We start from the raw sequence: 14,676 nt of genomic DNA, 5'->3' as shown, positions 1-14,676 counted from the left end.
ACGTTTCTTCGCATGTCGGTCAATAATAATAATAAATATATATATATATGAAATATATTCACCTTCGGATTTACAGCCACGAATGTATGAGACCTACATTTCGCTAAATCTAGTGACACTGACAAATTACAATACCCAAAGCAGCTTGAGTAATATTTTATGTCTATACCGCAGTATGGATAAGAATTGGAGTTGGTCAATTATGTTCGTGCTGATATCAAGATGCCGAGTCCGGCACAATTAACGTAAGGATCGTACGAATTCTCAACGATCAGACATGAAATCCAAGCACGGCATCGAACTAATTACAGAATAAACCACAACTTTCCATTCACCGATGTGATATTTTCGCAACTAGTAAAAGTGCGATTGAAAGTGAACAAAAGTTGGAGAAAACGGAGAACAGGTGGAGAAATTTCATCGCAAAGGTAGGATCGCTGGACGTGACGAATTAACTGTATACAATCGTCCATTACAGCATACAGAACGGTATTAATTTGATCCGGATCATAGAGGAGTTTCTTTACACGCTCACATTTTTAGCTGCAGGTAGTCAGCGGTTGATGAAAAAGTAGAGATTAAAAGAAACGTACACACACAATTAATTGTTAATTTATCATTTATTCTCCAGACAGGCCGGTATTTCAACCTGCTTATACGTATACCTTCGCCGCCTGGCAAGCTCCACTGCTGCATTCCCTGTCAAGCTGTATTCTCTTAATTAATTAATTGTTATACCTGCGTGTTTTATTGCGCCAACGAGCGGCGCGCGTGCACACATCTGCAAAGCTGGATGGGTAAAAATACGGTGGAGCTATTGCAACGGGAAAATATTGCGTTTTTTGCAATTTCGTAGCTGAAAAATGGCGCTCAAAAGCTCCCGCGATATACCGAAGGAGATTCCTTTCACCCTTCCACCCTCGGCGAGTTATCTACAGAGCTTGAAATAAAATTTCATCAATAGCAGATAGCATCTAGTGTGCTTAATGCACGGGCAAAGCTGTTACGTCGCTCGCCGTTATTCCCTGCCGGCGGCTTCAACATGTGTACACACACCTGCTACTCTCCTTCACGAGCTTGCAAGCGGCGCCTGCGCCCGCCCTTGGCGGCAAGCAAAATTCGTGACAGCACGTCGCGATGCTTAGTACCAGGCGCCAGTTGACGTCCACGCGTCCTCGACGTCGCGATGCTCGGTTACACCTTCTTGGCGATCTGCGTTGCATCGTGGGTTTCGGCGCTGATTGATCCGGCACCAGGTACCACCTCATATATTTACATTCACGTCGGAAGACAACGTTTATTTTCACCGAATTTCATTATTTTCGAAGACCATGTCATTTTCTTACAACGTATACCGAATAGGCGCGAGGGAGGAGTTGGAAAATTCAAAAAAAAATAAAAATTCAATGTTGAACAAGCGACGGTCAGTGACAATTACATCAGCTTGAACATCGGTTCGTATTGACAATGAAATTGAACCATGTAAACGGGGAAAGTCAACGATCGGAAAGAGGGTAAAAAATAGTCCCTCCGTCATTCAGCCGTAATTGCCAAGTACACAGTGTCGTTAACGTTACGGTGTTTAGTCAATTTTCACGGATTAATGGAGGTTCAGAATTCCTTCGGCCTGCAGTTCAATGTCTTTGATAATCGCGACCGCGCCTGGCGTGATAATTTAAAGGTATATAATACCATCGGAGAAGCTAATTTCACATCAAACAGGGCTCACAAGCCAAGTTTACAAAACAAGTGCCTGGAATCAAGTCGTTTATTAAATTTCCCATGAAAAATAGACGACGCTGCTTAGACGCACGCCGCGGGGTGCCTGATACCCGAATCGAATTAGCCGTGGCGAAGGGCAGTTCCTGATTAATTTGATTTCGATTAGCCGCGTATCAATGGCAGGACGACATTGATCCAATATCTGAAGAGACGGTTCTTTGATGCATTATCGGTTCGAGCAACTAAATTCACCCTCGCGACTGTTACATTTCGCGGTTAGCACACAGTAGAATTGTAGTAAAGGGGGGACGAAACACGTTAACCACAATACCAAATGAAACCTAGGTATAACATTTGAATAATGGGATTGTCATTACGCCGCAACAGTTTCGTCACTTGTCAAATTATGCGTAATACTTACTTATCATATTGTTATGCAAGAGCTGACCTTTAATCACATTTCCTACTTCGTTTATTACTTTCTTTCACAACGCGGATATAATAAAGTATTCGTCCTTCGTACAGGCATTGTCTTCTTCGCGTTTCGGGTCGTTGAAAAAACGACAATATATTTTCTCATGCACCGTGACTTTACTCAGAGTTCGGCAGAATTGTACACACACACATGTACCTATATGTACTACGCAGTGGTGTTGTATATCCTTACTCTCATCCGGGTGTATCGATCACTATCGATCAACGAATAAATAAGTTTTGATGAAAAAAGAGAAGAAAAAAAGGAAAAAAGTTCTATTCGTCCCTTCGAAAAGTTTTCTACGACCCCCGCGATAGAATTTGATACGTACCAATACCTACTAACCCTGAACGTATAGTTCACGGGTCAATGTATCCAATTTAACCGTCCGTTCAAACATGTCAAATATTTGCACAGTGTACAGGAAACTAATAGTACAGTTAATTGCATTATTCGCGGAGACTTAACGCGGAAGCCTCTTTCCTTTGATCAAACATGGCTTTGTCTTTCTAATCGGTTTAAATTCAAAGTATGCAATTATTCCCGCACGATTCCGGTTGGCGAAGGGTTACTTAAATGGGAGAAGAAATAAAAAAAAAAAAAAAAAAACTAAATTAAAATGAAAATAAATAAGAAGAGAGATAAAAGTGCCCAAGGAAGGTAAAGAGAGAAGGTATAAAAAATAGAGAGAAAGAAAAAAAAAATCTCATACAAAACGTAAAGCATAATACGAAGGCGGCGAAGGAGAGCGACATGCCGCAGATTCCCACAATGTAATTTACCTTTCGTTGACAAATTACGAACGGAAAATGAATAAGGAAAAAAATGAGCGTGATTATAATCCGGGAAAAGGGCGGCGGGTTCGCGGCATTGCTGTAATGAGCATCGCGAGACGCAGTCCTTAATTCTCCTTTGTTTGTAATTGCACGCTGGTGTAATTAATTAACCGGAATGCTATTTATGACAAGCAAACAAGTGTGAACAACGTTTGCTCAGCGGATTTCCCCTTGTTTGATTGCATCTAATTCGGCAAACAGGACCCTGTGTCACCTGACTATCCAATGTTTGAACTTGCGAAGCGGCACGGCACCGTTAAACCGCCCCGAAGCGCGAGGCTCGCCTCACCGTCGAAAATCTCGGCAGGATTGGTATCCGTTTCACATGGCTCACCATGATCCAGTCGCGTGTGGTTGGCTAGAATCTCCGCGTACGATGCGGATTCCTACGCGTTTCATCTCCGATTCGGAGTAAAGCTCATTTGAGCACGCCATGTGGCTGCTGATTGAAGTGGTTCGATGCTCGCGCGCTATTCTCCCTCTCGCTTGATCGCGATGCAGGGTGATGGACTAGCCCCGCAATAGCTATTGCCGCCTATCGTCGACCCAGAATTTACATCGGGTTTCTGGTTACGACGGTGGAAATGCGGTGTTAAATGTAGCACCGATAATATTGGTGTTGATTTTAAGACCACTTGGTGTCGAGAATCGAACGATTTACACCGACGATGTTCAACTTTACACTAATCGGTGTGGACTCTTATTGACACCATGAATATTCTGACAGTGACAGCTGCTCGAGGAACCAGGATCCGTAGGGTATGATTGACTATGGAACAGCAATCCTTCGAAGAAATTATAAAGGAATGTATATGCATATACTGTGATGCAAATCAGTACATTGCAGAGAGTTTCTACACGAGTATTGTAGAAAAGTCCAGGTGCACCTCGAGTGTAAAGATTGCAGAGAAGCTATCTGTATGCCGGTTATTATACGCGATCTTGAAAATTTACCTCGCAAGTACGAGCAGTAAAATTTTATTGTCGAATGAAATGAGATCGGTATTATAAACGTGTGTGTTTACCATTTCAATCGATTTGCATAATCAAATCGATTATCGCGCTTGCATACGATGTAATTACCTCCACTTAAATATCGCTTGTCATTGCAATTATGCAGTTGTGCATATGCATATGTATAGTAATTTCATTCAAATTGCTGATAAATTTTGGCGCCGATTCGACGAGTTCACTTCTTACACGATCATTCGGGTAATTTGGTTCCCAAAAGTCGTTGCAAATGCTTTTTTCTTATCTTGTTTAAGCGTAGCTTGAATATCTACGATGCCTTTCACTCGGACAAATTATTTTACTTTCGTAACCATGTCTCGATAATTGTAAACTGTAATTTTGGTACAGCTGGGTAATATTATAATCGCATAGGGAACGGCGTTTGATGACGCTTCAACGGGCTTTTGATGTTGCAGAGTTTCGAACAATTATTGACGAACGACGGAAATTTGAAACTCGATAAATGTTGTTGTGAGTATTTCTAGTCGATGACGTGGTTAAAATTGCCGAAGGCATTCTCTGAAAGTGACGACGGGAGAAGGAGGGCAGAGCATGCTTTTGATTACACGCCATTTCAAGGGCTTCCTCGTTTGTTCAATCGGGGGAATCCGGATATTTCATTCAACGATATATATATATATAATATATATACGCACCCGGTCCTCAGGTTTTCTTCGAGCATCCCGCGGCTACGAAGTTTATGCGCTAGCTTGGTGGTATAAGGTGTTCTTTGTTGGGAACCACGTGCCGACTCCACGAGCCAAGCCGGAGACATCCATTCGCCACGGTTATATTTGAAAAGGGGATTTCGGGGGGTGCGGCGTGAAAATATACCTCGAGATAATCTCGCCGATATTAGACTTCGGTATACGCGGTATGATTCTAATAATCTCGGCGTTACGTCAGTTTCGCAAACCGTTGCCCACAGTTCTGAATTGAAAATTTTAATCACCCGTTTCTGCGGCTGCAGTCGACACGCGGCTGAACTTTCGTTCGAATGTTAGTTGGCGTGAATTTTGAACCCTTGGACATTGAACAGATATTCAGTAATACGTAACATACCGTGCACGCGCGTGCTAATTAAGTCATAATCGCGGGGCAATCTTCACGGCCTTACAGAACCCAATAAACCAGGGTACAATTAATTGGGGAGTCAAACATTGCGGACCATAAAGTAGTTGGCGTGTTGATACGGTTGGGGAGGGGGGGGTTGTAAATTTGAAATCGTTGAACGCGGGGAGCGATCGGCCGAATGAGACTCGAAAAGGACGAAGAGGTCGAATGCGTGGGTCACTCTTAATGAGGTTGATGATGGGGCGGCAATAAACCCCACCGTCGACATCCCACGCTGCCCGGCTAATCAGCCGTTGGGAATTTGGCGTTCTTCGTTGACCCGTGCAGGTTGCGTGCGTCGAAGGTTTACCACCTTTACTAGAAGATGCGGGAAAAACATGTACTTCGATACCTGGTACACCCTTTCATTTTCCGAATACTCTTTGACGTGCAAATTCGTTCTTCAAAGATCTTCGTCTGATGTTGACTGTTCAATTTTTTATTTCGAAAAATTTCGGGTACCTGCTCTACGGGCACTGTAGGAAAGCTAATGCGGTTTGTGCATTTTGAGTAAAATATGCAGATGATGTATAGTTTCACAATCGTTCGTGCCCCGGCTTTATATTTGTGGGGATGTTGAAGTTCCAGGTTTTTTTTTTTAATGATTTCTTTTTCAATTTGTTATTGTAACTATATAGGCATACGTGGCGCATTACTTAACGCCTTGTGAAATAACCCAGAGTAAAAAGGTAAAAAAATGTAGCTCACGAGCAAGAAATTGCCGTTAATTACGCCGCGTACACACGCCGAGACAACTGGACGTATAAAGTTCCGCCTATAGATGAAATATCTTCAGCCACGGCATAGCTACACTACTTTGCAAGCTAATTCTTCAAACATGGCCAATATGACTGGGATAAGAAGTGTTGGTGGACTGCCGCGCGCACTCTTCGCAGAAATTTATTGAGGGAAAAAACTGACGTGCCGAAGCAGAGCAAACGTGCCACGCTGACTAAATTCGGTTCGAAGAAATCCTGGAGCTATTTTAATTTGGTCAATCGATCATTCAGCGGGGTATTGGCCCTGCTGCAAAAATTGGAAGATATGCACCCGCTGAAATTTCATAGCTAGCGATAGGGTGATAACAGCTGCACGGGTGCTTGATGGGGTCCCTGTACATCGTAGCAATTCTCTCTGCCCAATGACGTGAGTCTGTATACGTATACCGACACGACGCGACGTATTCACTTGCAGAAGGGCTAGTATGGAGTGAGGTTGTTAATTGAGATTGCCTCGTTACTTGGAAGCGCTTTGACTGTTACGTATTTGAGCTAAACGTTGATCCGATGGAAATATCGGGCTTATTCGCGGATGCATGGCGTAAGTATAATCCGCGATTTCATATCAAGCTGCTCCGCAGATTTTCGAAGTGACGTGAGCGTTAGCTTAGCTCTTCAATACGAAGTTATTGTTGTTAGTTAATTACCAAATTAACTCGCTTCTCAATTAGCGGTTACGGGTATAACCGAAATGAAACGAAATTATGTCTCACAGATTTTCTGCCCGGCACATATGACAACATGCAAGACACTCTTGGCAAATGTTTAAATTGAATTAGCTTTACCAAAACGGAATCACAGAATCCGGTTCACGTCATTCAGACTTGTCTATATTTAGTTCGAGAAGAAAATCCGGCATACGCTCCGGCATAGCGAGACTATTCATACATTCGCTTTGGGTTAGCAAAGTTTCAAGCTGAAAATACATCATCGTTTAATAAATGAAATGGGAATTGGACGATAGGGGGGTGAAAATTCGTCACGGACGATCCGGCGGGTTGGTTAAAAATACACGGGAGAGAACGTGACCACCTCATAGGTCATTGGAAGACTGCGGAGCCGTTGCCGAAGGATAGAAAAGTTATCGGGACTATTAGCCGCGAAGTGTCGTGCCCGTACACGCGGAGCACACCAGGAACGGATAATGGGAAACACTTTTCGTCCGACGAATCGACGAATCGATGAACCGAACGAAAGGCCCACGTCACGCGTCCAACCTATTAACGTCCGAACAGAGAATATCATTGATCTTTCTGCAGAGAAATGATCGTTGTCGATTTCGATTCGCCTCGATGCCGTAGAAATGTCCGGATTTCACGGGACCAACGAAAGTTGGGGAAGCTTTTTTATGTACGCGGTAAAGTTGACTCCTGGTTTCGGGACTTGCTTCCCGCGATCACGCGGCTCGGTAATAGTATGCCGGATATTCGCATTGAATTTGCACGTTGTAATGATTCAAATATAAATGCGCGATGAACACGGCACGAGTGGATTAGGTTAGACCCAGGGAGTGGGGAACCTGGTCACAAATTTGAAAGTAGAAGGTGGTCTACGTCTCTCCAGGAGGAAGGAGGTGCGGAGGTGTTCCTCTCTGAACTGAAATAGTAACTGATCGAAAATCGACCATTTAAAAATAATAACGGAAATTTAAACTACGGGGACATACCTGTTAAATTAACAATTAAAACACTCGAAAAGCCAAGCAAATTTAAAAAGAGAGACGATAGAACGAGAACATTAAAAGTGCAATAAACAAATATAGTGCCTCGACGAAAAACCGTTATTGACAAGACATCATAATTTCAACGATATCCACCCATTTTAACAAAATACACTGTTTTAACCATATACACTGATTTTAACAATATACACCGTTTTAACTAAATACACCGGGAATGAATGAATGATGAATGAATGAATGAATTTTAAAATTAATGACAGCTCATGTGTAGTCATATTTATAAATAAATGAAAATGGTCACTCTACTTATCATAGTTTGATAAAAGATTGTTAATATAGATTTCGCCTCATTGTTAATTTTCAAATATTATTAAAATTTTGGCGCCCAACGCGAAGGCTCGAAAGCTAGGAAGAAGTGTGAATGATTAAGAGGTTAAGATAGAATTTATAATTTTCAATTAATTGCATGGGTAGAGTAAAACGAACTCCAGTTTCTAGACCGAAAACTACACGTAGTGGCCGAAATATTCAATATAAAGACATGGCACCTGGTTCGACGAATTCAAATTCTGACCGTGAAGACAATGCGACTGGAGTTGAAGGAGGTGATGATTTGAATAAATTGAGACTAGAACGACAACAATTGGCTAACCAACAAAAAGAATTGGACAAGTCTTTGCGTGATAAGCAGCAGCAGGACACGATGATGGCGGAAATTCGACGTTTGATGGAGGAAAATGAGAGACAACGTCAATTGGTAGAAAGATTGTCGGCAGTAGAACCAATTCAACAAAGTCAAAATATTGAAGGAAGGTTAGTAGGAGGTTTGATAAACCAAATGAAATCATTTCAAATAGACATAAAAGTACCTAAATTTTCTGGGGAGGATAACACGAATCCTAGAGAATTTTTAAGTGATTTAGAAAGATATTTCGATGTGAAACACGTACCGACTGAACAAAAAATATTAGTTATTCAGGGTGCATTAGATGGTAGAGCTAAGATTTGGTTTGATGGAAAAAAAAGTAGGTTTAACGATTACGAATGTTTTAAAACTGCATTTTTGAAAGAATTTTATTCCATAGCTATAAGAATCAGGGAAAAAAATCGTTGGTCGATGCGCAAATTCAAAGGGAATGAAAATAATTTGCAAACGTATTTTTTAAAACAAACTAAGGAAGCTCAGTATTTTGAACCCAAGTTGTCGGATTATGAAATAAATTATAGTATTATTCAACAAATGCCGATTAAAGTGAGGGAAGCGTTAGTGGCAATTGATTTTTCCGATAATAATAGAGTTGAAGCCGCGTTAGCTCAGCTAGATTTGACTTATGAAGAAAGAGAACGTGAAAAACCTCGAAATTCGCAATCTTACAACAACAATTCTTATAATACCAGCGAAATCAATAAACCAGGTCACATTCACGCACAACAGAAATATCAACAGATAAGTCAACATAACGGGGTATCTACGAAGCCAAATTTTCAAAATACTATACCAACGGCTGTAAGCGTTTGTTTACCCAACACAAGTTATCCGCCACCTACTTACTTTGGACAAAATCAAAGGTCGAATGGATATCATTTACCAACAGGGAATTATAATAATAACAACAGTAATGACCAACAACAAAATTTAAACTGACCATCGGCGCGTTGAATCAAGGTCCAATAACGTGTCGTGACCCTTTTGATTATATTACGGACCTATCTTATGATGTAACTGGTACTGAAAAAAATGTCCAAAAGAATTCAAGATTAACTGTACCAAGATGTCCACATATCTTAGTTACTGTTTTGGGGATTAAAATACATGCACTTCTTGATACTGGTAGTCAAGTGACATGTATATCCGAAGAATTTTTCAATCGATTAATGACAATAATAAATTTAAATATTCTCCCGGTTAGTAGAGTAATGGTAATCCCAGCTATTGGACGAAAAACTATAACTGTTAAAAAACAAGTTTTCTTACAATTGCATCTGGCAAATCAAGTTATAGAATATTCATGTCTTGTTATTCCACATTTATCTAATCGTATAATACTTGGTAATGATTGGTTATTGAAAAACGAAGTGATAATAAATTACAAAGATCGTATGTTGGAAGTCAACGGTGTTCATATCGGTATACCAACGGTGTTGTTTGATTTGGAACCTTTAGATAAATTGGTATCCTCTACAAATAACGAAGTAACTTTAATTCAAATAATAAATATGCAAAATGTTAATTTAGATTTAAGTGATGAAAATGATAAACTTGTTATTGGTGAAGAAAATTGTGGAGTTGATGCGTTGATTCATAATGAACAACCACACTGCCATTTAGAAAATGAAATTGAATTGATAGTTGATGAAAATAATATCGTTAATGATAATGATGTTGATACACAGCATCTCAATTGTGAAATGTATAAAAATAATTTACCTCGTGAAAATGATTTTGTTAAGTTAGTTAAAGCCATTGAAATAAATAGTAGTCATAAACAACTAGAAGAAACAAATGAGGAAGAAAGATCTCAAAATTTAAAGAAAGATGAAAGATTTTTAATACATGGAGAGGATCATAATTTTTTTAAAGAGTCTTCAAACTTCGTGCATAGTCTAACGACACTCAGTAATGTACAGATTGAAACTGTTTGTGCACTTCGTAAAAAGTATCAAGTCTTGTTTTCCAATAAACCCGGATGTACTCAAGTATATCAACATGAAATCAAAGTAACTAAACCAAATCCAATTGTACGAAAAATTTATCCAATTCCTTTAGCTTTGCGAGTGTTAGTAGACAAAGAAACTAAAATTATGATAGCTATGGAAAGATTGTTAAAGAACTTTCGTTATCGACGCAAGCAACAAAAAGTGAAAACAAAGATTATTCTTGATGTGAATGATTTAGTTTTATTGAAAGTACCACTACCCTCTAATGCAGCTGATAGAGTAACTCATAAGTTTTTTCACATATATCAGGGACCATATAAGATTACAAAAGTGATTGGAAAGAATGCGTTCGTGTTATGTAATCCAGAAAATTTAAATGATGTCAAAGGTACATATAATAGATTAAATTTACGCAAGTATCAAACTTCCTAGTTTCCTGAATCGATTTTGAAAGCAATTTATATACATTTAAGTTTCTTGATATTCAAAAAAAAAAAAAAAAAATATATCTATATAATAATGTATTTAACTCGTATGAATCTCAATGAAATTGATTTCATCCTCTACTTTGGACTCGACATAGAATAAGGACAAGCAAATTTTGTGAGTTAGATTTAATTTTATTAAGTGGACGAGATTGGAATAATCGGAATAACGGAAAACCAGAAGATTGTTAATTAGTTTATACAAGTGGATGAATGTGTGTGGAAGAATGCGTGTGACAAACTTTCCAGTGCTAATAATGCAAAAAGGTGATGAAATTTCAAGTATGTGCAGAGAACGGTGGACATGAAGCAGTTTTCGATCATTATATAATAAATTTGAGTATGGATAATGAACAATGACAATAACTGGTGTTTGTGATAATTATGATAAACCTAACCATCACAAAAGGGAGGCAAATGTAATGATTCAAATATAAATGCGCGATGAACACGGCACGAGTGGATTAGGTTAGACCCAGGGAGTGGGGAACCTGGTCACAAATTTGAAAGTAGAAGGTGGTCTACGTCTCTCCAGGAGGAAGGAGGTGCGGAGGTGTTCCTCTCTGAACTGAAATAGTAACTGATCGAAAATCGACCATTTAAAAATAATAACGGAAATTTAAACTACGGGGACATACCTGTTAAATTAACAATTAAAACACTCGAAAAGCCAAGCAAATTTAAAAAGAGAGACGATAGAACGAGAACATTAAAAGTGCAATAAACAAATATAGTGCCTCGACGAAAAACCGTTATTGACAAGACATCATAATTTCAACGATATCCACCCATTTTAACAAAATACACTGTTTTAACCATATACACTGATTTTAACAATATACACCGTTTTAACTAAATACACCGGGAATGAATGAATGATGAATGAATGAATGAATTTTAAAATTAATGACAGCTCATGTGTAGTCATATTTATAAATAAATGAAAATGGTCACTCTACTTATCATAGTTTGATAAAAGATTGTTAATATAGATTTCGCCTCATTGTTAAAATTCAAATATTATTAGAACGTATTTAAATTCCCATTCTGCAAGAAACTCGATCGAAGATATACGCGATGTGCACATTTTTCGTAAAATAGTTTTTATTTGATAGAGAACAAAAAGTATATACTGTACAAAAGGGAGAGGATGAAACTGGCCCAGCCAAAGGGGCGACGTTATTTTTTATGGGTATATAGCATGTTTAAATAAAGTGCGGATTGCCTTGGCTCCGTCGCTGGCATCGTATAGGCGCGTAGCTGTCGGAAAGGAGAATCGCTGTATAATATATCGGTGAGATAGTTGGATAGAAAAAAAGTAGCAGACATTCCTTCGAAACGACGGGAGATCGGGAGAGGGAAATTCGCAAACTCCGAGTTCGGCACATCGTGTCTGGCCTTGATTCAAGTTTTCGCATTGTGCGAGATGGCGTGTTACAAATTGCCAGAATTCAATTTCTCACCGTAGATCTCGCTGGATTTCAAACAACCTCTACATCATTCTTTGCGTGATTCGGTCTGTGTGTATTTTTTTATTCTTCTTCTTCTTCTTCTTTCCCTCCTTCATTCTTTGGATCAAAAAATTTTATTCGTGAGAATTTGATAATATGCCACTGCTACTCTAGGTTGGATCAGCAACACGGATCTCGCCTCTCATTGGCTACGAAGTCTAGACGATGGATATGCACGCGCGTCGAGTTAACCTTCTATTCAAAATAAACGTAATTTCGAATGAATTTTTGAAGGAATACCTTTCGGGCAACGTACTAGCTGCGTAACTTGAAGCCTCAGGGAACGCGGGATGTGAATATTTAAAGAATATCAAAGTGAACGTCGTCGGTCTCGAGATTTAACGGCCTTGCACTTTGAGGTTTTAACGGTAATTATAACGAGATAACGATAAGCCTGATTACCGCCATTTCAGCCGCTTTCAACGAAAAGCTTGACCCGCTTTCCCAGATGATTTTACATTTTTAATTCAATCAACCTGTTCGCCAAAATGATAGTCTCTACCCTGCATCATTAATTCTTGCCTTTAATACATTCTTTTGATCTAATTCAATCAGTCAAATCTGTAGAATTTCCACGCAAATCTTCATGCTTTACTTACCATTGTTAGAAGTCCGTTGGATCAATTGCGACGAAAAGATAAATTTGGAACCTAACTGCCACTGAAAATTAGTCAAAGTAACTGAAGATTTTTTTTTCTTTTTTAGCAAAGATATCAATGATTCAATCAACCGATGTTTGGTCGTAGCGGCTAAATTTTTCGCTTCGCCGTGATTTGTTAGCTGATGTAACCGATTCTTTTTCTCCGTATAAGTACAATGTAAAATTGGTTAGACGTAAATGACATTCAATGCCGTCTTTGGGTTTTGAGCATCGCGCTGATATCGCCTTGTCGTATCAGCGACGCGCAGTGATCTGTACCTAGATGGTCAAAAATGAAGGGATCTCACCTCATCACCCGCGATGTAAAGAGAGAAAATAAAAGTAAATCGTAGTATCGCCGGGAGTATTAGTACAGTACGTCACTTGGTTCCCCGTTAAAGTTTCCGTTATCTGTCGTCTGGGATTGTACTCGGCTCATTATCTTTGCACTACGCTGTCCGTCTCATCGCGCAAGTACGAAGCACGAAATCTGCAGAGATCCGAACCGTTGGTGTGAGTTAAAGGTATAATATAGAGGATTTCCGTCGCCTCGCCAGCGCGCATCGTTTCCACTTCAGTTTTTCGTGCCAGTCATCTATAACACTGTACCTCACTAATGGAATACATAAAAGTTTTATATCCGTACAAACGCATTTCCAACGATTGTAAGGGGACGATGAAATTTCTGTTCCATCGTGGATGTATCATAACGTGCGACGCTTCGGATAATTATCATAACAAGCGAGGAGTGATTAAATTGCATTACCGGGGTTTGAATTATCGCTAATGTAGGTATGTGATTGCCAACGCGGCCGTTTGGACTTTATGGCAGATTGAAATTTGAGAAATTGGGAATTAACCCTCCTCTCGTTCAGCCGTTTCGATCGAACAGAGTCGCCCGTAAAACTTTCGCGCTCGCTCGCCTTGTTTCGTTCATGTCCAACTAACATAATTTACATTGTTCAAGCGTATAAGATAGGTGGTGGGTAGGTACCCACCCGGCCCCCGCACGTCGACTTGAATAAGTTAAAGTGCATTGCGTGTACCGCGTTAATTCATTTTCGGAACAATTACAACTAACCCACGATGGCTCAATCAAGAACACACCTTTTACCTACAGATTTTCTCGCTGCTGCCGCACGACCTGCTTCGTCTGAGTATTCGAACCTATAGATACCTACGCGTAGAATCGATTTGTCTCCATTTTACCACTCGCCACGTCTGTGTATGCAAATGATATACATACTTCTGTGATTCTATCCTGTAATCCAACTTAATTCGGGAACCAGCTGTCTCGCCATTGTAACAGTGCCGGAAGAGTTTTGCAGTGCGACAACAGAGAATAACGTTGACAGCTTGCGATTAGAAAAACCCTCCTTAGCATTTTGGCCAAAATTTTGACAGATTTTGAAAAATGTCAGGATTAAATATAGTTGTGTACGAATTCATACGCTTGGAGGAATATGTGAGTAAATTTGAATCATAATCATCATACGTAATTTTCGTCCTCATCGTTTTTTTCTATACAAAATGTGCGATTCGTTAAAAAATATGAAGCCACCGTTCTCGTAAAATCTCTGCACGCTTGGACGACTTCTGTCTACCCACTCCACGCACGCATAAGAATCCAGTCCGCGTATCAGACGGATTGCGAGCACTTGGAAATATGTATGATGTACCAATTTGCGAACAGTGTATCTGGCCTCAAATATAACAGGAGGGGTGGAGTAGATCACTGCACTCGGAGAATATTTAACGTTGCGAA

At 39.8% G+C, this 14,676-nt stretch overlaps 1 protein-coding gene across 2 annotated transcripts in view; it reads left to right on the top strand.

The window, feature by feature from the left end:
* Window positions 1–1,171: 1,171 nt before the first annotated feature.
* The window catches only part of LOC107224568 (neurotrimin-like), a 52,072-nt gene continuing 38,567 nt past the window's right edge, over window positions 1,172–14,676 (top strand). For both annotated transcript variants that reach the window (XM_046734413.1, XM_046734412.1), the window contains exon 1: window positions 1,172–1,256. In XM_046734413.1, the coding sequence (XP_046590369.1) occupies window positions 1,187–1,256 (70 nt within the window). In that variant the 5' untranslated portion in view covers window positions 1,172–1,186. The remainder of the gene's footprint in view (window positions 1,257–14,676) is intronic.

This window comes from Neodiprion lecontei, chromosome 3, assembly GCF_021901455.1.
Source record: "Neodiprion lecontei isolate iyNeoLeco1 chromosome 3, iyNeoLeco1.1, whole genome shotgun sequence".
Lineage (NCBI taxonomy): Eukaryota > Metazoa > Arthropoda > Insecta > Hymenoptera > Diprionidae > Neodiprion > Neodiprion lecontei.
This window is presented reverse-complemented; position numbering and strand designations above follow the sequence as displayed.